Source organism: Hippocampus zosterae, chromosome 1 (genome assembly GCF_025434085.1).
Source record: "Hippocampus zosterae strain Florida chromosome 1, ASM2543408v3, whole genome shotgun sequence".
Classification (NCBI taxonomy): Eukaryota; Metazoa; Chordata; class Actinopteri; order Syngnathiformes; family Syngnathidae; genus Hippocampus; species Hippocampus zosterae.
In genome coordinates this window covers 15110948-15136614 of record NC_067451.1, presented here as the reverse complement: position 1 = coordinate 15136614, position 25667 = coordinate 15110948, and the positions used below count along the sequence as shown (strand labels likewise).

General features: G+C 40.8%; 1 protein-coding gene across 2 annotated transcripts in view; it reads right to left on the bottom strand.

Annotated features, from left to right (window-relative positions):
• Positions 1-25667, bottom strand: part of il1rapl2 (interleukin 1 receptor accessory protein-like 2) — a 259705-nt gene that overhangs the window by 2185 nt on the left and 231853 nt on the right. For both annotated transcript variants that reach the window (XM_052071453.1, XM_052071461.1), the window contains exons 8-16: positions 22609-22741; positions 18033-18178; positions 7712-7852; positions 7164-7224; positions 6293-6402; positions 2142-2287; positions 1681-1758; positions 1478-1594; positions 25-147 (exon numbers count right to left, since the gene is read on the bottom strand). In XM_052071453.1, coding sequence (XP_051927413.1) covers positions 25-147; positions 1478-1594; positions 1681-1758; positions 2142-2287; positions 6293-6402; positions 7164-7224; positions 7712-7852; positions 18033-18178; positions 22609-22741 — 1055 coding nt within the window. The remainder of the gene's footprint in view (positions 1-24; positions 148-1477; positions 1595-1680; positions 1759-2141; positions 2288-6292; positions 6403-7163; positions 7225-7711; positions 7853-18032; positions 18179-22608; positions 22742-25667) is intronic.

Here is a 25667-nt window from a genome sequence, read left to right as displayed (position 1 = left end):
AGTTGTTTAATTGTAACAGTTGACCTGATGATGTCCGTGCCGATTCTCATTTGGAGGCACCAGAGATGCTGAGGTGGTTGTCATGGCAATGGTGGAGACGGATGTTTGTAGGTCTCCAAAGAGCCCCTGCTCACCCGAGTCCATCACCTGTAACCACGGACAAGTTCCAAAAGATGTTCAAGAGGAGTCAAAGAATTGATTCTGTAAATCACGAGAATTTACTTTTCGATGAGAGACTATGAATGTGATGGAAAGTACATTTGTTTTTTTGGCTGTTGATGAACATAGCTTTTCGATTAAACTCCGAAGAAATATGATTTATTGATTGTTGGACTAGGTAGTCTGAATGCAGACAATTGACAGTGGGCATTGTACTTGCGACGTATAAAGCGTATTGTTTTTGTTTGTTAGTTTGTTTTTGTAAGGAATTTGTAACATCCATTTTGATACTTCAAGGGAAAATTCAATTTACATGAGGGTGATGGGGCTGAGGTTCAGTCTCTTGTTCAACACTAGTGAGGTTTCTAATTTGTTTTCCCCAAAGCGGTACTTGAACAAATACTCCCCCTTTTTTTTCTCATCATTTTAATTTGTATTCTTCTTTGAGTTCTTAATATATTGAGATAATCCACCTTATTGCTATTCAGTCTACAATGTGCTATTGAGCAACATAAATGGTTCATGTTCAATAGTGGTATGAAGACATGCAGACTCGAGTGCTCATTGGCCAATGATTTGAAAAGGCACTTCTTCTTGTACGTACATCGTTAAAGCATACTTTACATGGTGGAGTCATTTTCATGATAATAATGTAATAATTAAATTAATAATGCATCACATACTTGTCGTGATTGCCATAACACCCAAAGATGCTTTCCATTGACATTCAAATGATCCCCCCGCCAAAAAAACAACCCCAAACTCAAATGCAAAATGCAATCGGAGTCTTTTGAGGAACGTCTGAGTGCTTCTGACAAATGATTGAAGGTTTTTGACATGTTGCTGTTAATTACACTCTGCTTGGATTAGTTTGGCTCTAATTAGGGATGAAGTGTTTTTTGGGGGCTTTTTTCCACCTTTCCATTAAGCAGCAGAAACACATATTTTTCTTATCAGAGGCTCTTGCACCAATTTCACACTAAATTAGCAATAGTTGATGGCACTTTATGGACCATTTGTTTATTGTTCAAGTCTGAACCCGAGAGGTACAAAAGAATTGTCTGATAGATATCAAACAATATATTTACTTACAGAAAAAAGGCGTGAGTCCAACAAAGTACAAATAATGACTCTGAGAGCATAACCAGGATACCAATGAGAAAAAAGAGGCCAATTCATACTTGAAGCTGTTTATTGACACTGCCAGTTCGTGTTTTCTGTGTATTTTAACCAAACCCCATAGCTTTGTCTTATGAACACCTGCTAGTTTAATGCTGGCATACAAAACGTCAGAGAGTTAATTCATTTGACTCGTTACCTGACGTCTGGATACAGTCTCTCTTCGCTTAGCAGGCATCTCATAGACCACCTGTTTCCAAAACTTCGATGACAGTTCATTGTTCTTTGGACCCCTCCATTTGATGATGGATAAAACCTGAGCAGAGGTGATGAGATATTGTTCTCGTTCATAGTTTTTAATGACAAATCAGATAATGATTGTGTTCACCGTTCTCTGAATACCTTGATTGTATGTTTAAGTGCTTCCACCTCTTGGTAGTTGATCACACTCCTCAAATCAGCACATTCAATCATGATTACCTAACCACATATAAAGACACAAGTAGAATACTCGAAGGAGAATGACAAGCAGTAAAATCTCTAAATTGGGTCAATAAAAAAACAATAATAATTATATCTTGCATTATTTGGCTCTGAGCCCTTTTGACACAACCTTGTAGCAGGTGCAAGGCTACCTTGTATCTTCTCATGAATTGCGAATTATTGTTGTTGAATATCCAAAACTGAATAAAATGTTCCTCATATCTAACAATTATAGAGGATCCTCAACCTCTCAACTCTTCTAGTTCTATCATTGTCCCAGGTCGGATTGTGTTCGACCATGGAACATCCATTGTAAAGTACAATGAAATACTGATCATTCAAAAATATATGTCAACAAGACTCTCAAGCTGTTGGTTTACCTTGATTTCCCCAGTGACCAGTATGGAGTGTAGGCGTGTTTCTATCTGAAAGATGCTCCAACCTCGCTTGGCCACAAACTCTGGTGTTAAAACGATGATCAACCGTCTGCTCTGCAGCACACTACGAGCTAGGTCCTCAATGTATGCTAAGAGAGATGAACAGAGAGAGAGAGAGAGAGAGAGAGAGAGAGAGAGAGAGAGAGAGAGAGAGAGAGAGAGAGAGAGAGAGAGATATGGAGGCATTCAATTGTGAGTTGCATGTGTTTTCTTTTTTTTTTTTTAATGACCACATGCATATGAACATGTGCATTTACATTTAATGTTTTGTATGTTATATTTGGAGTCATTGCCAAGTTTTTTAAAATCAATTCTATGTGTGGGTGGCCCAGTAGTCCAGTGGTTAGCATGTCGACACAGTTCAATTCCTGCTCCGGCCTCCCTGTGTGGAGTTTGCATGTTCTCCCCGGTCCTGCATGGGTTTTCTCCGGGTACTCTGGTTTCCTCCCACGTTCCAAAAACATGCATGGCAGGCTGATTGAACACGCTAAAAATTGTCCCTAGGTGTGAGTATGCATGGTTGTTCGTCTCTGTGTGCCCTATGATTGGCTGGCAACCGGTTCAGGGTGTCCCTTGGCTACTGCCCGAAGACGTCAGCACCCCCTGCGACCCTAGTGAGGATTAAGCGGTTTGGAAAATGGATGGATGGACGAATTCTATGTGGTTGGAAAACGGTTATAAAGAGACTGTACTGTACATAACATATACAGTAGATATATAGATTTTAATAGGAAACCTGCTTCCATTAACATCCCTGATTTAAAAAAAACATCTGTTTTCCTTTTGAAAATAAAAAAATAGAAGAAAAAGAAACCCTTTAATTTTAAATACTTCTAAATGGTGGTATAAAAATGTCTGTACACCGTGAATGAGATTTTTACTTTCTGGACCTGGATTTGAGACCTCCACTTAATACACTAATTGGATTGGAGGTTGGCAGACTCCTGACTTTGATTAGCTCTTGGAGGACGCATTAGCCTTGGGGTTCAAATTGGGTTATTTTTACTCTGCGCAGTGAATATTTCCAATAAAAAATATCAATCCATACAAAGCAGACTGTCTATTGTTGTGACCCAGATGAGATCAAATTTCATTCCCAATTTAAACAGAAATGCAGGGACAGTAATTCCAAATAATTCAAATAATTTAATTCACATTTTGGAGATGAAGTAAAACCTTCCCTTTTTTTTTGGTTCACCTCTTAAATTTCGTTTAAGTGACAGCTATATATGCAGGACATTTGGCTTTGACAACCGATTCAGAGCAGAGGATAATTAATGGGGAATGACTACTGACACTTTTTTAAAATGCTTGCTTAAAGAGTTGAGTCTTAAAAGTGCCCTCCAATTCATCAAGTCTAAATTTAAACAACCAAGTAAATATTTTGTGAGCTGCCAAAAACATTTTCCACAAATGTGTCTGTGAGCGAGCCATCTTTACATTTTGGCCAACTAATTTACATGCTAACACTTCCACAACGATTTTGTTACCCCGTAATTTCGAAGCCAGCTCAAGATTGAGATGCGCAGCACCGTTAGCACAGGTTAGCCTTAGTGTTAGCATCTGTTGAATGATGCATACTTGAATATTTGGATACATTATTGACAAGGGTTGAGTGTGTTATTTGTGTTTGGCGCATGTATGCTTTGTGTACCACAATGATGGATTAATTACTCTAACTGGCAAGTATAATTTATCAATTTAGTGATGAAGAAAGACAATAGAATAGTTATTCAAATTGTGCTTGCTTGTTTTCTCATCGATCTGGGCTACTTGTAGCCCTTGCCTCACCCCACCCTCCTAGTTTTGCCTGCTAACAATATGAATGAAAGCAGAGAGGCACAGAGTGAGCAGTATTTTTGTTGCTTTTGACTGAATGCCTCTGACTAAACGATCGAAAAAACTTCAACCAGGGTGAAACAAATGGCTGTTAAGTGTGCTCTAATTCTTTATCCTTAGTGTAATTTGACGGAAAATGCCAGAGACCTCTTATTAACACCCAGGCAAACACACCTGCGAACTGAAGGGGGAAAAAAAACAAGGAAAAAAAACCATTACCTTCCGTGAAGAACAAGAGATTTGTAGTCAATGGTCTGTGTCCTAGGTTATAAATTTGAGCTCAACATTTTTTATATCTCTTGTGTTTTGTAGTCATCCTTTTGATGCATGTGACATTCTAAAAATAAAAAATAAATTGGTGATTTTTGTGACAATCTTAATTAATTTTCAGAAAACACGACACCCTTAAACTGTTCATTTCAACAAGATATCCATGAATTGATAAAAATAACATTTCCAGCAAACCTTCAGCAATCAATAATTAATTGCATTAGCACAAGTGAAATGGAACATGTGTAATCAGGTATGCTTGCTTTTTACTGAATGGGTTTCTCCTCCATTTCTCTGTTTATATTAGTGTATTTTTAAAAGTCTTTAAAAACACATTAATTTCCCTACCCAGTAGTGGAGCCAGAACTTTTTCGGTGGGTGTCTCCCTTATTCCAAGCTCAGACTCATAACTTCGTTCACAATGGTTGATATGTGAGATGACCAGTGATGGTGTCATAAATGTGTACTGAGCAAGCGGCTATACTGCAAGTCTGGCACCGAAGGCACCGGTCTTAAGGAGAAGTTGACCGAAAAGAGAAAGTCCAGGCAATAGGGAAAACGTTTGTGGGCATGTAGGATGACAGGACAAGAATCCGGGTCCGTGGGGTTCACCGGGGCTTCGCTCCAGAAGCACAACAAGCACATGGTTAGTCAGCGTGCGCCTGAGATCTCGAGCAGAAAAGACAGCGACAGCATGCTGGGCAGGGAGTGGTGGGCATTTCACACTATTGATCATTGTCTAGGAACAAATTGTAGGCCTAACATGTGACACGTCAGAATTTTTGTGTCATGGTTTTTCAATTATATCACATTACACACTTGTTCCTCAAAGTGTCGGTGAACATTGCAGAGAGGTTTTTGCCCCCACAAAGAACAGATTTAAGACCTTTTGATTGAATTGATGATTTATCACTGGCAAATGAAGACAATGAAAAAAAATTACAGCAGTGGTTTGTGATCATTAATTTCTTAAAAGAGTCTGTGTGGATGTTTTTGTACATAGACATTTTGTAGATCTTTTCTGTCAACTTGTTTGGACTGTTTTTTCAACGTCTGTCCTCAAAATGTCATTTCGGAAACTCAGACCAACAGCCACGTTTTCAGTTTGACTGGTAAAGATAGTTTGTCAGATGACACAGAAAAAAAATCAAAGACAATAATGATAATTTCTACTGCATGTGAAAAAAGAAATCATTTTCAATGAAAATGCTTTAGTATTCCAAAAAGACTGCGGCACCCACATGCCGTGTATCTGTAATACTGTTTGTAAGGTCAGAGCATTGACAGATAGAGCAATAACAGTCACATTTCCCCCTCGAGTTGGCCCGAGAGTGACACATAACCCCAGAAATGATGACAAACAGTGTGCGTGTGCCATTATTTTGTGTTTGTGCGTGTGTGTGTGTGTGTGTGTGTGTGTGTGTGTGTGTGTGTGTGTGTGTGTGTGTGTGTCGGGGGGGAAGCAAGAATAATGATGCTATGGTTTACATGACATATAACTGTGACAATTCACATTCAGCCATGCATACAATGTGTGTCAGTGCAATGTGAGTTAAGATGCATTCCCACATAAATTCTTATTCATTCAGACATAATGATGGTTCAGCCTTGAGAGTAAGGCTGCCCAAATCTGATCCTCGAAAGCCTCTATCCAGCCTGACTCCTGTCTCCCTCCCCCAAAACACACAGATTCAAATGATCAGGATCCTATTCAAACCTCTGCAAGGTTTGATGATGAGCTGGACAGGGATACCCTGCTTTAGGGACTCTGTGTGTGTGTGTGTGTGTGTGTGTGTGTGTGTGTGTGTGTGTGTGTGTGTGTGTGTGTGTGTGTGTGTGTGTGTGTGTGTGTGTGTGCGTGTGTGTGTGTGTGTGTGTGTGTGTGTGAGAGAGAGAGAGAGAGAGAGCGAGAGAGAGAGAAAAAGAGAGAGAGAGAGAGAGAGAGAGAGAGAGAGCAGCTGGCTCAATGACTGATGACTACTTACTACTGCTCGGAATGAGATCTCTGTCTGGAAGAAACAGCTTGTATCCATAGTGCTTCTCCAAGACGTCAGGCAAGATCTCCAAAGCAAAGGTTTCCTCGTCACTGCTTGTTCTGCATTCAAATGCAACAAAATGTTTTTTTCAATGCAAAATCACATTTGTAATGTCAATGCTAAAATATGCAAGTACTGTAAATGTGATGGGGAACATTAATTAACAAGTAATTTCCACATCACAGCACCAACTCAGTTTGGCTTAGTTCAACACTGCTCAGTTTCAGCTTGTTCCAATAAACAGAACAACTAAACAAAATAAATAAATAAAAATCACAGCACACTGAACCCACAAGGCACTCTCCAACAAGTGACAAATAGATTTCTCCAGAATTTACTGCACCTCTTGCTATGTGGCTGATGGGAGTAATTTCATTCAAGAGGTGATAATATTGGCCAGGAAAGGTTTGAAAATGTCTTTATTTTTTGTAGTTTCTTGCTGTGTCTCATTCTAATGTTACAATAATGACTCTGCTCAATTTATGAAAAACTAGTGGTGCTATGCCACTCTTAATGAATTATCTATTTAACTTTGAACCCTGGCTGAACACATACTCTTAACAGTGCCTTACAGTACCTGGTTTTCACAATGTAAATGCTTCAATAGCGGGAGGAGCCATAGAAAGCAAACTCTGTGTAAAGCAATGGCTGTTTCTTAACGAATTGCAATTTCTTATAGAAGCTTGCACTTCACTGACTACTAACTTACCTCAATTAACCTAATGCCCACTTCACCAGCAGAGTGGGAAAAACGTGTATTGTATACTGTGTCTGTACTGTATAAGAAAATACATGAATACAGCATGTAATGTATGCTTACCTGCCCAAAGAGTCCAGATCCACTTTGGTATAAGATAGATAAGCGTCATACTCCTTATTATCTGATCAGACATACAGACATACAGGACACATAATGCAATTTTAGGTGAAATATGATTGGCCTTTAATTAAGAAGGCAGTGACAGCATTTGATAATAACTTGTGAATTGCAGCTTATATTTCCATTTTCAAATATTTCAGAGACTGACCATTAATGTGAATTTAGTGAGAGAAAAATAAATCCATCAAATCTGTCAGTATGTAGTTTGCAATTAACTACAACCAATACAAGTACAGAAATTAAATAAACAACTCTCTTGATGGTGTCAATCAAAGGTGAGCGTTAACTTTCTAAAGACAGACTTGTTGATACAGCTCCTGTTTTTCGACATTTCTTTTCTGTAAAGCTGATCCTGTTCAGATTGTTGGGAGCGGGAGCCAATCCCAGTTGAGTGGGCAAAAATGGCAGTTAGGTATGTTTGCATTGGAACAGATTGTAACAGGAGTTGCCGGTCAACACACGATATCAGAGAAAAAAAGAAAACTTACCATCTTCTGTTTCATCACTGCCAAAATGTCTCCTGTAGCATAGCATAAGTTCCAGGTTGTAGCACTTATAAAGGGCAGTGAGTACTCCTAGCAGCAATAATATGACACCCAGACCACCAGCCAACTCCAAACGATACATATCTGCAGTTGAAGAAAGAGGGAGGAAACAGAACAAAAATATGTTCTGATTAGTGACACATCCCCCCCAAAAATAAAATAAAATAAACAAATTACAATTAATGAGGCAGATCATTTTTCAGAGGTCACATTACAGCACATTTGAGTGTGACATGACTGAAGCTCGAACTTATTGGACTGCCTTGTTGTGACACAATATCCGAGCTTTCTCTGTTTAAAAGTCACACTGTCAATTAAAAAAAGACTCCATGAAACACAAGAATACACCTATTAAATTGCAATTATTCCTTCATTCATCAGCGCAAATTATGCAGATGCTGATTTTCTCTTTTGATTTGATTTTGTTAATTATTTAGTATGTTGAACATTCCTGCCAATTATTCACGAACATTTCTCCGCTTTCTTTGGCAATTAGAAACTCTACCAGTATATCCGTTCAATACAGAGATCTGACAGTGAAAGACAGAAATAAGTTCAATTTGATAGTGTCTTTGTTCCAGAACTATGAAAGGAGCGATAAAAGCCTGGTTGATCTGGCATAGTGTCACTGACGCTTCAATTACTACTCGGTTAATTGGATCACATAATTACCGGTAACTTTAAATCACAAGTTAGACAAGTGATTGCAAAAATCTGTGCCCTGGCACATTAGCGTGCCATGACAGGTTAATCGGATCAGATGTGCCATCACTGGTCTGAAATGTATTATGTATTCACTGCAAAATGTGCATCTTTGTTCATCTATTGTAGTAATATACAGAGACTGGAAATAACTATGTGCTAGATAATAGCAGAATATCCAAATAACCTGTGTATCCAGCTGATGATATTAAAAAAAAGGGCTTCAGCTAAACAGACTGAGATTTGATACGGAGTAAGTAATTTTTTTTTCCAATATAAACTTGTAAATGTTTTCTGAAGTTCATGTCTGGAGTCACGCTGTGACGTTTCTAATGTAAATTGTGTGTGCGTCAAGTATGTGCCTTGGCACCATCCCAAAAAGTTGGGAAAGACCGATTTGTACCACAGTTCGAGTTCCTAAACATCAGGATATTTCAAGTGAGTAAATAATTGTCAGATAATCCTTGAATTAACAAAAGTTGAGCCTCAACACCTAAAAAGTTGCCTTTAATATGTGTGACTGAAGACTTCACAATGGCATGTTGCACCGGCTCTATACAAAAAGTCCCAGTTAAGAATTGTAAGCGTGTGAGTTTTCACTGATAGTGTTATGATAGGCAGGAGTGGTGAGATAGTGATGGATGATCATGGTTGCTGAAGGACATCATTTTAAATGTGATCTATTACCATGTTTATTGGTATACATGTTTACTGTTTATTGTGCATGTTAAATTGCTCCATGTACAGCACTTTGTATGCAGCGATGGCTGTTTGAAAGTGCTCTATAAATACTGTTGACTTGACTTGAGTTGACATGTTGCTCTCTCTTGAGCACACGGGCAGCTTTAAAACCCAGAAAACCAGGTAGGCACTTGAAGATCTCACCACATCTCCCCTATATCTGCACACATCGTGCCTCATCTCACCCACATCTACCGATACTGTGAAGAGAGCAGCTGCAGGGAAATGTGTGCATTCACTATTGAGGCTCTATTGTGTACACCATGTAAACAAACAACTGAAGACGCTTTCGGGGTACAAGGCCTCAGGAATGATGTTTGACTTGTCTGAAGTGAAATAAACCTCCATCTATGTGTTAATAATCCACAGTAGCCATGCCGTTTTCGATGCCAAATGTGCTTCTCATTAGTTGCCGAGACTGTTGAACAGTTCAAAGCAGGTCATTTTCAATGCCTAATGTGTTCCTCCTTTTCTCCTCCCTGCTTCGACCGCCTGCCTGTGACCCAGGAATTGATCTCAGCACACCTTCATGAAAGACATCTCAATTTCAAAAAAAGTGTTTGTAGCAGGCTCCGACAAACGTGGAAGGTTAAGAGAGCATGCAATGGGCTTTTCCTTTGAGGGGGATTTTCCATTGCATTGACACAACGGAATACAAAACACAAAATTATGAAAGAACTACAGTCTGGCAGCTTTTCTTGTACAATTAGTCGAATTCTCTACAGGATGAACCAAAAACAGAGCAAATCATTAGTCAAATGGCACAAGAACGACTAACTCCGATGAACATCCAGGGTATGGACATAGAGAGGGTGACCTCCTACAAGTACCTAGGTGTTCTTCTGAACAACAAACTGGACTGGTCTACAAATACGGACACCCTGATTAGGAAAGGACAGAGCCGACTATTCCTACTCAGGAAACTGATGTCTTTTGGGGTTCAGGGGTCACTCCTTAAGACTTTCTATAACTCGGTTGTGGCCTCGGCCATCCATTATGGCATTGTCTGCTGGTCAGGCAGCATCTCGGCCCGGGACAGAAAGAGACTGGAGTGTTTGGTCAGGAAGGCCAGTTCTGTCCTGGGCTGCTCCCTCGACACTCTGGAGGAGGTGGGCAACAGAAGGATGCTAACTAAGCTAAAAGCTATGATGGACAGTCCCTCCCACCCCTTCCAGCCCGCCCTGACAGCACTAGGTAGCTGCTTCAGCCAGAGACTGTTACACCTGTGCTGCAAGAAGGAGAGATACCGACGCTCGTTCCTACTGACTGCTGTCAGGCTGCTGAATAAAAATAATAACAATAACAATAATAATAATAATAATTAAATGATGTGAAAAACAATTATAAATAGCACTGCGATTTATCCATTTTGTATTTATATTGCACTTAATTGAACAGTGTTTGTTTTTATTTCTTCTTTCTTCTTTCTACCCACAATCTTGCTGCTGTAGACTGTAAATTTCCCCAGTGTGGGACAAATAAAGGATATCTTATCTTATCTTACCTTACCTTACCTTACCTTAACAAATAAATAAAGAGCTTGGAAAAAAAGTCATGACACACAAATTAACACTGAGACTGTAGCTACAAATACATAAACATTCAACGTTCACTCCATCACTGCTGACTGATCAAAACCAATAACTTTTATTCCAGGAACAAACAAACATGTCTGTCTCACCTGAAGAATGGAGGTGTAAAGGAAGGAAAACTGAAAGTATTTGATTTTCACTTCCGATAGGAGTGATGATTAAAGTCTTTCATTTTCACTTACTGAAACAGTGATTTGTCAGTTATGAATTTTTGTCAGGTTTTGCATTCGTCAAGCTGTTTTCATTCTTTAAATGTACTGCATTACAAAGTGTTACCAAGGTCCACCAGTAGACGTCTCTCCAACGCTGTGACACCTGACTTCCACTCAGAACACATTCATGGTACTGCAGAATGTAATAGGACAGTGACAAAGAACATGGGAGTGGGGATGGAATTGGTAGATTTCTTGAATGTCAAATATTTGCACTAATCTTACAGAACCTCAGACTGCCACATCATATCATTTATTTCAAAATATTTTCTTTCTACCCTGCTTCCAGCCTTCCATCTTCCTCCCTTTCCCGTCATCTAACTGTCACACATCTTTCCATTACTAATGAATCACTTGTCAAGCACTACTGCTGCTCAGGAGATCCATTTTAACATTGAATTGCCATTTTATTTTTATTTTTCTTAGAAGAGTAATTGAACTCAGCTAATTGTGAGGGCAGGAAGTCATAAGGCTTTTCTGGATTAGCTATCCATTTTTAATTATACTCCGTAAGTAAGACTGACTTTCTGCATAATGTCAACAACAAGAGGTCTGTAGTTTTTGCTCATGATAAGTGGATCAGGTAATAATAGTGTGTGTGTGTGTGTGTGTCTGTCTGTCTCTGGCTCTTTTTGCTGTCTCAATTTCTATGTGAGCTAAACATCTCAAAGGTATTTTTCAAAAAAGCCAAAGCAAAGTCCATTTTACTCCTTAGTTATACTATGATAAAGGTTATATTCAGTGGACAGAAAATATAACTTTGCAATTAGAATATTTATTTGGTCTTTGTAGTTTTAAAATAAAATGAATTAGTAGACTAAAACTAATGGGTGTTTGTCAAGGTGTGTCCTGCGATTGGCTGGCAACCAGTTCAAGGTGTGCCGCACCTACTTCCCTAAGACGGCAAGCATAGGCTACAGAACGCCTGCACCCTTGTATGGAGAAAATGGATGGAAGGATGGACTAAAACCATGACTATAACGAAAACATTATACTGGATATGTTTTAAATAAGCGCAACCATACAATAAAAATGAGGCAAAATAGTAAATGTTTTAAAAAAAAAACCCTCACCTGGACCTACAGTGGACAGGAAACTCAAGGCACCTTCATGCATCATACTTTTTCATCAATGTTGAGCACCGCTCAGTCAAAATCTAGTTTTTGAAGTTGTACAAATGTTTAAATGGAACCTGGAATGATCCTGAAAAATATTTGGAGATCATACTACATACCCACATGCTGTATGTTTGTTTTTGCACATCAGTTGTTTTGCGGTTGTTTGAATGTATGTCATGTTGAAGAAATATTCAACATTGTTATTGTGCTGATATGGTCATACCTCTCAGATAATTTGTTACCCTTTTCGGACATGTTATGTTTCTTAGCTTCTATTTTTATGATACATGGTTTCAGTAAGACACTGCACAATAAGTTTCATTTTTTCCCTGCATCCATCACACTATTTGTTTTCGCTGTCACTGGTAACCTTCTATGACAACATCACACACCAAAAAAAAATACACAAAATCCAAATGGTATGATGACAAATAAAGAAAAACTCAGAATAAAACAACCTGAAATATTTAACAGATTTTAGGGGAACCAAACATGTCCCATTGCACTCCTCTGTTGTCATTATGTCTCTCCAGACCTCCTTTTTTTCTTTCCTGTAAGACTCTTGTGGTGTTGGCTAAAGGCAGCTCTTTCTGCTGCTACAAAGCCTGTGTGTGTGTGTGTGTGTGTGTGCGTGCGTGTGTGTCTGCAAAACACATAAAACATAGATGCATTTGGCAATTACCAACTGGGTGACTGGTAGAGCACACTCCTGATTCCATCAGACATAGTGTGTGAAATCAAGCCTTAATAATGTGTCCTAACTTAGCATAACATGTGCTTTGTTTCGGCTGTTGTGTTGCGTTCAGGCGCTCTGACATGACCTTGCTCCGAGGCGTCGCACCAGAAGGAAGGAAACAGAGAGCTTGCTATTTAGCACGGCTACTGAACTTTGAAAAAAAAACAGCCCACACTCTTGGCAGAACTGCTTTATATTGTAAAATGCATAAAGGGTCTTTCCCTGACATGAAGATTCTCGCTTATAAAGGGAGAAAATCAGAGAGGATATTTTGGGAGCCACCTCAAGGAGGAAGACGAAGATTCAGGAGCTGAACAGGAATAGGAGGAGGATATAGCCCGAAGACAATCTCCAGCTGAAAATGACTGGACACTATGGTTGAGAAACAATGAACGATGATCTGAACATTTACTTCAGTCGGTCTGATCAGACAAGCACCCCTGCCCCCCAACACAGACAATGCAGCAGCCATGGTCAGCACCCCGTCTCTCCTAAATCCCCACTCTTGCTACACCAATCTGTTCCTCTCTACGAACCAGGTGAAAAAAGAACTGCGAAGGATTAAGGAAAAGAAGGCAGCAGGTCCAGACGGGATCGCTGCAGTTCGCCTACCCGCCTGGCATTGGAGTAGAGCATGCTGTCAAGTTTCTCCTCCACTGACTTTTTTTCCCCACATGCGGTATGTTGGGTATTTTCCGTATGGACACTGATGATAATGGCAAGGTATTGCTACCTATTCATATGCCTGACTCCCATCATTAGGAGATCATGGTCCAGTTGTTAATCTTCAGGAAGCATCATTCACCACAGCTGCCCCTCATATGATCCAAATGCCCCCTGTCAACCGTTGAGACCCTCACGTTCCTGGGAATCAGTCTCTCAAGGCATGAAGTGGAAGGACAACATGAACTTCATCCTGAAAAAGGCTCAGCAAAGGATGTACTTCCTGAGGCTGCTCAGGAAGCACGACCTGCCACAAGAGCTGTAAGACAGTTCTACACAGCAGTCATTGAATCAGGCTTGTGTTCCTCCATCGTATTTTGGTTTGGGGCCGCCACAAAAAAGGACTAAATCCGACTGCAACGGACAGTAAAAAAAGTAAAGTAAGGACCGTAATGTTGGATTATTTTCGTATCATAGCTCACGCTTTTGTCTGAAATCGTGACCGAAAAGAAACATTCATACTAAACGCTATACTTGGCTAATATGCTCCACAAATAAAAGTTTTTTTTCCATTTGTATCTGGACAACGTCTGCCTGCATCACTGTAGGTCTCCTCCAGAGAGGTCTGCCTTGCCCTAGCAGCATTTAATACTGTGCTTTCATCTTCTGCCCACGTCATGATAAATGCAGTGGCAGTTCTCGATCAATTTCACTGAGGGGGCCCATTTGGGGCCAGGGGTTTTGATACAGGGGCACATTCAACCCAGGGCAAAAAAGACAACGATTCCAAATCTTATTTGACTTTTTATTTTCATCAAACTATTAAGCCTTTGCCGACATAACATTACAGTGACAAAGAAAAACAATATAACAATTACAGTAGTACTGAATTAAGTGCTGGCGGCCCGGTAGTCCAGTGGTTAGCACGTCGGCCTCACAGTGCAGAGGTACCGGGTTCGATTCCAGCTCCGGCCTCCCTGTGTGGAGTTTGCATGTTCTCCCCGGGCCTGCGTGGGTTTTCTCCGGGTGCTCCGGTTTCCTCCCACATTCCAAAAACATGTGTGGCAGGCTGATTGAACACTCTAAATTGTCCCTAGGTGCGAGAGTGAGCGCGGATGGTTGTTCGTCTCTGTGTGCCCTGTGATTGGCTGGCAACCGATTCAGGGTGTCCCCCGCCTACTGCCCGGAGACAGCTGGGCAGTAGGCCCAGCACCCCCCGCGACCCTAGTGAGGATCAAGCGGTTCGGAAGATGAATGAATGAATGAATGAATGAATGAATTAAGTGCTGATAAAAGATTCTAATAGGTGCAGATCTTGTGGAACAGTCTTAAGCTGCCCCGACTATTACAACAACTGTATTCTGCAATTTTGGTGATTTCTGGCAAACCGTCCGAAGTGATTCAAGATTCAGTTCTTTTGACCTCCCAGATGCAATGCAAAGTACACCAAGTTTGCTTAATGTATCATCATTCATAGAGGGCATGAGGTATGTTTTCCCATGATTTACTGTGGAAAAACTCTCTTCTGCATTGGCGGGTCTTCTTTAAATTTGTTGATGTCTGTTGAGAAAGACAAACCGAATTTTTGCGTGGACACAGCATATACACTAACTTGTTACACTTACACTGTTTAGGCACTCAGTCACACATAATTGTCTAAAATGCTATGAATTAATTGCATTAATTCATTTATTCATTCATTAATTGTATTCAGTAAATATAAATTAATACATTCTAAAGCCTGACCAGGGATTAAAATTGCAAACACACTGAAGCTAGCTAGATGTTTTACACGCATCTAATTGTCCCAATTTTAAAAGGCAATGTCTGACAAATTGTTCCTGTTAAACATTTAAAAATAAAAAGGATTACACACACACACACAGAGGAATTACACTTCAGCAACCCTACTTTTGCGGGCCTGCTTGGTTTTGTGTTGTGGTCTTACCTTGACAATATAATATCATTCGTCGCCGTGGTAATCTTGTTACTGCTTCTCTGGAGGCTGTTTCTCATCTTCGCACTCATCTTTTTTTCAGTGGTGCAGCGCGCTAAAAGGTCCGACTAGAATGTTAAACCAGGCACTTTAGTTCCACCTTTGGCGTCTGCGACTGGGCGCTACTGTATAGTCTACGTTCGGAGGCGGGAGGGCACAGGGCGGGCCAGAATCAGTGCTACAGGGGCACTGGTAACCCCTCCCCAGAACAGGCACTGGATAAATGCCTCACATTCTGTGTCGTGGTTTTACCTAAGGAGTGTTATAAGGTTTGTTGTGTTGCTATAGCACCTTCCAAATATCACCAAGCTCATCTTAGCTGAGTAGCTCAAACAGCTCCCTGTATGAGATGACTCCATTTTCAGTCTGCCATTATCGATACATTGTGACTGACTTCTAGAGCAGCGTGCTACTCCGCTTATGCATAATGCACTGAGTGAGGAGGAAGAAAAATTATTTCCCGATAAACGGGAATACCCAAGATAGACACAAGTCAATACATTGGTTTAGTACGTCCATTGCGGTCATTTTAATGATATACATTACCTCAAATGACTGAAGTGTTGAAAGTATTGACATTTTTATTTGAGAATATCTTTTATAGCAAGAATATATTGGAGTATTGGAGGTACGAATGAGTTTCTATCACCATATTATTGCTGAGTATTTCGAGCAACATTCTGCCACTGTGATTATATGCTGCTTCTTCAGACTACGACGACAACTGCTACTTTATTTTACTCTTGTCTTTGCGTCACACAGAGCAAATGATAATCATTTCCAGTTGATGTGTTTTACAGCAATGCAAACTAAACCCACAAAAGTCATCTTTTTTAAAATTTGTGTGTATATCTCAAGCACAGCAAAACATCCTCATACCCAAGAACATGCCTGTCCCCATAACACACGCATGCAAACAAATATACTCTTCATCCTATTTATTATTGTGTTAGACAGTCATGACCTACCCTGATGACCCCCACTGGAAAAGTGAGTCAGTATAATCTTGCTGAGGACATGTGAACATGTGAGTGCGAACATCCTGGAGTCTCTGGGGTGCTAGTTAAGTATACTAAGATAGATTTGACACCCAAGGCAAAAGACACTGGGACCTGTTTTCAGTTCAGTGCCTCCCTCTCCATCTCTCTTTCATTTTTCTGTTTCATTTCCTGTACGTGTTATTCTGTGTTTCCTCTTGCTATTTGTAGGTTTATTTTTGTGGTCATGCTCAAACCAATGTCCAGGTATATTCATATCCAATTGCACACCTTTTTCAGACCTGTTGTCCAACGCAATCGAGGAAAGAGAGAATTCCCCATCCCCTGCACTGTGTCACTATCTCTTTGTCTGTAGTTTTCTCTCTGTCTCTGGCTTGTGGCCACAGATCCCACAAGGCATGTTGTAAATGTTTTACAAAGGAAACTCTCATGCATTTTTAAGCTGAATCTCAAAAGTGGCAATGATGAGATCATGTTTTTTCTTATCTCATATTCCTCGGTCATTCCAGGCACTGTTTGGCCGTGCACGTTTTGGACATCACCTGTCAGTCCAAGATGTTAGTCATTTGACCATGTCCCTCAGGGAGCTCTGAGGAGACCGAGTGTGAGGCGGTTGGGATGAAAAGCAGCACCTCCAAATGGTGCTTAGTCGGAAAAGGGTATCACGTCCTCTCCAGGTCATGGATGAGACCCTTCCCCAAGTGGGAGAGTTCAAGTAAATTGAGGTGGAGGATGAAGAGCGGATCGACAGGCAGATAGGTGCAGCATCTGCAGTGATGCAGATTCTTCATTAGCCTGTCGTGGTGAAGAAGCATTTGAGCCAAAAGGTGAAGCTCTAGATTTACACTCCGTGTTCCTACTCTCGCTTTTGGTCACGAGCTGTGGAGCTTGACTGAAAGAACAAGATCGCGGATACAAGCGGCCCGGAATGAGTTTCCTCAGCAGGGATGTCTGGACTCTCCCATGGAAATAGGGTGAAAAGCTCGGTCACCCGGGGGTGGGGTGGGTGTGGTGGGGACGGGGGAGGGGGGCGGGGGTCTCTCGGTAGAGCTCCTCCACATTGAGAGGAGCCAGATGAGGTGCCTTGGCCATCTGGTTAGGATGCCTCTTGGACACCTATCTGGTGAGGTGCTCTAGGAATATCCCGACGGAAAGAAGGCCCTGGTATAAACTAATAACTAATAAATTTAAAATTAAATAAATAATAACTAATAAACTAACCCAATAGTATCTCAAACATTTTCCATTTGGCATATAAATCACGCAGCTATGTGGACATCTCATTGCTGATGACACTGTTAGATTATTAATTAATGGAGAGTAAATTAAAACACTTCTGCTTGTTGACGCCAAGTGTTGCTCATTATAGTGCCCATACATTATGTGTCTGTCATCAACAGACATGTACAAGTGTGATAGAAATTTCTGTTTTCGGCTAATTTCTCAAGTTCTACAATTATCGGACTCTTGTGAGAAAAGGGAAGACAAGTGGCAGGACTTTCGTACCTTTTTTCTGAAGTGTAGCACTCCCACGGCGCCGCCCTATGTGGTTCTCCACGTAGCAGGTGTAATTAGCCAGGTCAGTCTCCTCGATAGCGTCAAAGGTTAAGGACAGCTCAACTTCCTTTTCCCCCAAATGCTCCCTTAAAATCCTGGATAAGCAAACATAGAAATTCAAAATTACATCTCAGCCATGATATTTTCAACATTGACTAGAACACATGGAACTTTTTTTTGTCCATGTTATAATGAAGGACAACAGTGTTGGAAATTACATGAAGAATACAAGGAATGAGAATATTCACAATTGCATGGAACTTTGAGACAGGTAGGTTAAAGTTCCCAAAATTGCTGTGCTAAAATTTTTAAAAGGAAGACGCATACGGAAAGAAGACAAATAGGCAACAGCCAGGACAAAAGAAGAGGAAAAATGATCTAACAACATAGAAAGGAGTAAATGATGCATAGAGAAATGGAGTTGAGTTGAGTGCAGTGGAGTAGAGTGCATTAAAAAGTAGGGCAGATGGAGCAAGAAGGCATTTGTAGAAAACAGTGCAGCAGGTGCAAAAAGCTTCTGTCCTTATGGTGAGGTCAGATACCGCACAGGCCTGCAAGGAGGAAGTTGGCAGGAGGCAGATTGAACTGGCTCAGGGGTTGACCCGTGTTTTGGAATCTGTTTAGGGTCAGGTTAAGCTATTTCCACTGAAATCAGAAGCCACACGGCTGCTGCTTGCCGCAACAGCACATTTGGTCCAGGAGAAGACCCAAAGTCCCGCGCCACCAGCGGCATACATTTTGTAATGGCTGTAACTATAAAAAGCAGAAATCTGAATAGACCAGTTGGTACAGTACCTGCCAACTGCTTGCCCCGAGAAATACTGCAATTGATATGTGTTTGAGAATCGCTACGTGCTGAGCGTGTAGACAAAATATTTAACATTTAAACATTTTACATAGTTCATACCTTTTTTGCATGTGAAAACAACAATGCAACATTGATTTGCAATTGTATTCGTGGATGGACCTCTTACACAAATTTGTTCTTCTAAAATTACAATGCCTACTCTTGGTCAATATCACCACATTTAGTCAATGAAAATCTGAGCGATTCATTGTTCGCACTCCCTGTTTGACAAATCGCCAGAGACAAGTTGAAATGAACAATGGTGTGATAAATACTTACCATATTCGCCATTCTGGCGAAGGGCCAATTTGTCTGTCAAAATTTCCCCGCTAATCGTCAAAATGCAAATGTCCAAATAATCCTGCAATTTTCTTCATGACCAGTTCTGCATATGTTTGGTGACAGTATTAACACAACATTGCTTTGGGGTGCGGGTGGGGTGGGGGGCAGCGAGTGAACCTGATGACACAATGTAAACATGTGCCAGCGGTCAAAATGAAACAAAAGTGGTAGTCAAGTCCAAAATTTAGTTTACAATAATTTGTTTTATGCACCCCCAGTAGTTTCATTGCTTTTTATTAATTATTATTATTATTGTATCCAGGTAACACTACCCTTACAGAAGACCAAGTTGAAAAATCTTCACCATGTCAAAAATATGTGGGCTATGGTCCCGGCTACTTTACTGTATATCCATCCATCCATCCATTTTCCGAACCGCTTAATCCTCACCAGGGTCGCGGGGGTGCTGGAGCCTATCCCAGCCATCTTCGGGCAGTAGGCGGGGGACACCCTGAATCAGTTGCCAGCCAATCGCAGGGCACACAGAGACGAACAACCATCCATGCTCACATTCACACCTAGGGACAATTTAGAGCGTCCAATCAGCCTGCCATGCATGTTTTTGGAATGTGGGAGGAAACCGGAGCACCTGGAGAAAACCCACGCAGGACCGGGGAGAACATGCAAACGCCACACAGGGAGGCCGGAGCTGGAATCGAACCCGGTACCTCTGCACTGTGAAGCCGACCTGCTAACCACTGGACTGCCGGGCCGCCCCTTTACTGTATACTGAAGTCAAAACCAGGAAAGAAAAAAAAAGACTAAAACACATGACTGCAATATTGGAAATTGGTAGTTTGGCCTGCAGAACCAGTTTAAAAACTTCTCTTTTAATCTTCTAATATGCATGATTGGATGTAGATCAACCTTGAATGTAATCGAGGCTCTACTTGGGTTTCGTTGTTCTGTAAGGCTTCAAGCATGGGTGGTTTCGATGTTTCAATGGAACTATCTCATATTCATGTAACAAAGCAAAATTTAGATGACAATCTGATGAATTTAATTAAGGTTCAGTCTTTCAAATAGATGTGTGATACTTAAATCTTTAAAGATTGAAGTGAATTAAAACTATTGTCATCATATATCAGAGACATACAGATTACTTAAGAGAAAGGATTTCTCTAAAAGTCACTACATCCTTTCTGCCACATTTACTGTGTAACAGTAGATTAGCAATACATAGCAGGTGCGTGTGGGTTTGTGAGCGGAAGTGATATGGACAGACACTATGTGTTCTATTTTTACACCAACTTTAACTGTCAATGCAAATACATTGTTGTAAAAACAACTGCATGAATCTGTCACTATCATCATGAATCATAAATCCCCGTTTAAACAATGGGGGTTGACAACAGTTGGGTCATCTGGCTGATGATGGACATAAACATGATAAAGAAGCCATTTCGTTTGCCCTTGCAAGGCTAAGTGAATTTCTGAATGTTGCATATGTATGTATTGCAATTCACTGCACATGAGTGAACAGTGAGAATGCTGAGTTGCAAAATTCTGAGTAGCTGGAAAGCAAGGAACTGAATAACCTGAGACCTTCTGTGCTCTTGGGGAAAGTGTTCCATTTAAACTACTTTCACTTGTTGTCAAGACAACTTGTTGTCTTGTATTACCGGTACATTATATATTGACCAGAGAGGATCCACCTCTCCAAAGATGTCTCCCTGCAACGGTTTCATCTTGTTAAATGGACTTTTATATCATTCTAACTTTGTATTGTACAATATTGTGTCAAATGTTGTTCACTCGGCATCCATTGCAGCCTGGTCATCGTGGAAGGGGGATTCCCCCATCTGCAGCCCCTTCTCAAGGTTTCTCATTCTTCCCCAGAAGATTTTCCTGACCCTCCTGGTGTTAAGGGATGCCGTTAATATTTGTGTGAAGCCCTTTGAGACTGTTTGCGATTAAATCCATATGAATAAATATGACTTGAATTGTATAGCTGTGCATGCGTGTAGTCAGGCTTTATTGCATTGAATCAACACTGCACATTGGCCTCTAGTGTGATGGCAAGGTGGAGGGACCTAAACGTCATCACGGCAGGAATCTCTCTATACAAATGTAATGAGTCAGATTTGGAACAGTAGATGATTGGATCATTTGTTGCCAGAGGACTTGATCAAGAGATGGAGAACTCATAAGGTAAAGGTTAATTAAACACCACAGGGCATGATTAGTTTCAAATTTAAGTACTCATTCTGCTATTTTCTTTCGTATTACCCTGGGACAGAAAACTTTCTGAGGCCAATTGCTGGCTTAGTGTTGAGTCCATTTCCAAAGATGAGGCCCTGAGACCTAAGACGGGGCTTATTAAGTATGAAACAAGACACCGGAATTAACCTTGACAAATAATAGGGAAATTAGTATTAGAAGTATTTTCGTTGAGCTTACAATACATATTCTTATTACCACTGGGTTGATGACACTTGGTTGCGTGGAAAAGAACGAGAAGAAGCATTTTGGTCACTAATTTACACTAATTAGTTATTTATAATTTCAGGACAATATTACAAAAACCAACTGTTTTACAATTATGAATAAAATTGTAGCACTCTCGATGAGTGCTCTGCAACTGTCTGACTACCAGCCCAAAGTATATTCTCAAGAAACTATAAACTTGAATCGTTTTGTGGATTTGCGCATGCCACACTTCTATGTCACATTGCAAAGGTGCCCCTAAAGACAAGTTCTGTCAGAAAATGAGATGCCAACGATAAAGAAGGATACACATATAATTTGAAATATAATCACGGCAATATTTTGTTTACATTTTTGTTATTTAACTTTCGTTTTACTCAAAGTGACTTAAGCTGAGGTCCCTTCGTAGGCTTCCGCCCCTGCGCCCTACCACTGGATAAGTGGAAAATGATGGATGGACGAATGGCTGGAAGATTCAGCGCTTGTCTCTTATCGGCTAAAACAAGCACAACTACAAGTAAAACAAGGCAAGACACAAAATTTTAAAACAAAAACATTCCTTTGTTTTCAAATGCTAGAATGTTTGAGATTTCTGAAAGCATTCCAATATAAAAATAGGTTTTAGTCACTCACCAATCCTGAATCATCATTTATACTTGGTGTGATTTGTTTGATTAAGAACGAGCATTTTGGCGAGACTGCATCAAAACAGTCACCAACATGAAGGGTCAAACTGTTGACCTTCAAACACTTCTTCCATGTGTCAAGTCGAGTCAAGTACAACCTTATTGTCAAATCCGCTGTCATACATGTGATTAAGTTGTTGCCATACATCCTCACTTTGCTGTCTTCTTTGTTCTAGTGCCTGTGCAGTCTAACTTGTCAACGCAAAAGAATGCTTGTCATTACCTGACATCACTTTCTTTAATGTGTCCTGCAAGCTCTTCAACAAACTTCTCTCCTTTCATCCAGTAGATGATCGGTCTCCTGTTTTCTCCACTGTAGCCAAAAAAAGCCTTGCAGTCCAGACTGAGAGGCATTCCTGCAACACACATCACAATGCTATCACTATGCAAAACCCCACCCAGAAACACAAATCTGCTCAGAAAATCAGACAGATTTTTAAAAAGTTTTTTTTGTTTGTCCCCGATTGCCTGAATCCAGAAAGATGTCACCTTAAAACCAAAGACGATTTGATTTATTGCAGATATAATCCTTGATACCATCAGTATCATTGAACTAGCTTCATCAATGAGACTAAAGTGTGGTTGACTTCGACAGGTATCTGTCATGGTTGTGTTTGTGACCAACAGGTGGCACTGTAGGGCTCCGCCTGCAGCTGCACACCTGTTGGTCATTGTGTCATGAGTTTATTTTTGTTTAAAAGGACTCCAGGCACGACCACTCGCTGTCGGGTCATTGTTGCTGTGTGCACGTGCCATGATTTGTTTTCTGTCTGAATTTGGTTGCTTTGATTTCTTGTGGTTTTGCTGGATTTGATTTGAATGAGTTTTTTAGTTAGTTTCTCCTGTTTATTCCTGTTTGCATGTTTGTTAAATACATCTTGGTCACTCCACCCTGGTCCTCCCTGCCTCCATGTGTTTTAGGGTCCTCTGCAATACCATCACGAAAAATATGACAGAGATTTGTGAAATAAGTGAACACTCAAGAGGCTGAGCTGCACCTCGGAATGCATCATCTCCAAGGGCCTCAAACACACTTTCATAGTAGCTATGAAACACAAAGGAATTGAGCATGTCACCCAAATTGGGGGAGGGGATGCGGGATGAATGGTCTACATAAAGTTAAAACACGGAAAATCCAAATTCATTTGAAAAGCGTGTTTCTAAAAAACTGGAAATCCATTTTAATTAGACCGGGAAAATTACAACATGACATGACAAATGACAGAGCAGCATATTTAACCACCATGAATTATATGCCGTTAAATTAATTTCCTCAGCCTGACATCTTAAATCACTTTGTGTTGAGCAGTTGGAGAAGCATGCTGCTTTGTGCATTTACACTCATTTTCTTAAGAAAATGCAGTTCACCCCAAATGAGCAAGAACTATTCTTGTCATCATGGCAAAAAAAGCACATTGTTTACTGTTGATTGTGAATGATCACTGCTTCAACAAATCATAAACTGCTCCCAATAATTAAAAACATCCATGAAATAGACTGAGTAAATGAAAATAGAATGGGACAGTATCAAATTAAACGTACAAGCTATGCTGTGGTCGATATAGAAACTTGAACAACTGAGAGGACTCGAGCCATTGCTCGAATTCAAACACTGCCTTCTCAAAGCTAAAGTTTTTTGGGGTTTTTTTCTTGATGAAATGAGACAGTGTTGGTTGCTAATCGAATGCTGATTGGTTGAAACGAATATGATGAATTTTACCCCAAAACACTCATGAGTCTTTTGGTGGTTTGGGATGGACCTATAGTTTGAAGCACATTGACTATATTATGACTTGATGTCTTAAAATGACATCCAAAATAAAGAAAAAAAGAAGTATGAACATTTTCCCAACAATGCTTACCTGATTTTTTGGGGTCACTTTGTATGACTATAAATCCGAATGTACACTGCTATATGCTTTGAAAATGCTGTAAAATTGTGATCAAATGTGTGTATGTTTGTGTACATCTATCTATCTATATACAGAATATATATATATTTACCTCCCTCATCTTTTTCCACTTTTTACAAACATTTTTGATAAAGCTACAGGGAGCCACTAGGGCGGCGCTAAAGAGCCGCATGCAGCTCCAGAGTTTGCCGGTGTACATGGTCATAACTAATAAGCCCATTGAGGATGTGTTTGTGTTTTCAGCATGTTCTGGTGAGTGAAATTATATCGTTTGGTTTCCTTGTATGTAGGCTTGTTTACCTAATCAAAAATACAACCTAAGAAATGTGGTGTGCCTGTTATGCAGTGATTTCAGTCATCGTTTTGTTTTTGTGGCTGAAAAAAAAGGGTGTTGAAAAGAGATAGAATGAAAGAATGTTGCTGTGCCGTTGTCACTGATGTTAGGGAGGTACCGTAAACCGAGCTAGTGCATCATCATTTTAGACTGCTGCTGATTGCATCGTTGCAAAAACACACCCACCTTGATCATGTGTGTGCGTGAGACTGGATTGTGTATCCTTGTCAGGAAATTTCAGTACAGGTCCGTTTTTAAAAAGCAAGTCATATAACACTGTAGTCGAAAAAGAATTTAGTGTCTGCAGCTTTCGTTAAGGATGACTTACTTGTCACTGCTAGTTAAAGGAGCCTCTCTGAAACATGTGCAAAAACAAGCAACTGAATATGAGCATTATTACAGATGTGTGTTATTTCTGATGCCACAAACCAAGCTCGACAAACTGCTGGCGATGAGGCATTCCCATCTGTTTCCTTCTGCTTGCAAAGCTGTGAGCTTTGAGCTTCAATGTCAGATTTCATTTCCATCTGCATTTTTGCATTTGCTTCTGCAGCCGAGGATCGGACCGCCAGGGTCCCCGCCTTTGGCTGCCGCCCAGCTCACATTGCACCCGACCCCTTTGGCCCCTCTCATGGGTGGTGAGCCCATGGGAAGGGGGACCCACGTTGCCTCTTCGGGCTGTGCCCGGCCGGGCCCCATGGGTGTAAGCCCGGCCACCAGGCGCCTGCCAACGAGCCCCACCTCCAGGCCTGGCTCCAGAGGGGGGCCCCGGTGACCCGCGTCCGGGCAAGGGAAACCTAGATCCAAGGGAAACCTGTCAACTGATCACCACCTGGTGGTGAGTAGGCTCCGATGGTGGGGGAAGATGCCGGTCCGTCCTGGCAGACCCAAACGTATAGTGAGGGTTTGTTGGGAGCGTCTGGCGGAATCCCCTGTCAGAAGGAGTTTCAACTCCCACCTCCGACAGAGCTTTTCCCATGTTCCGGGGGAGACGGGGGACATTGAGTCCGAGTGGACCATGTTCCGTGCCTCTAT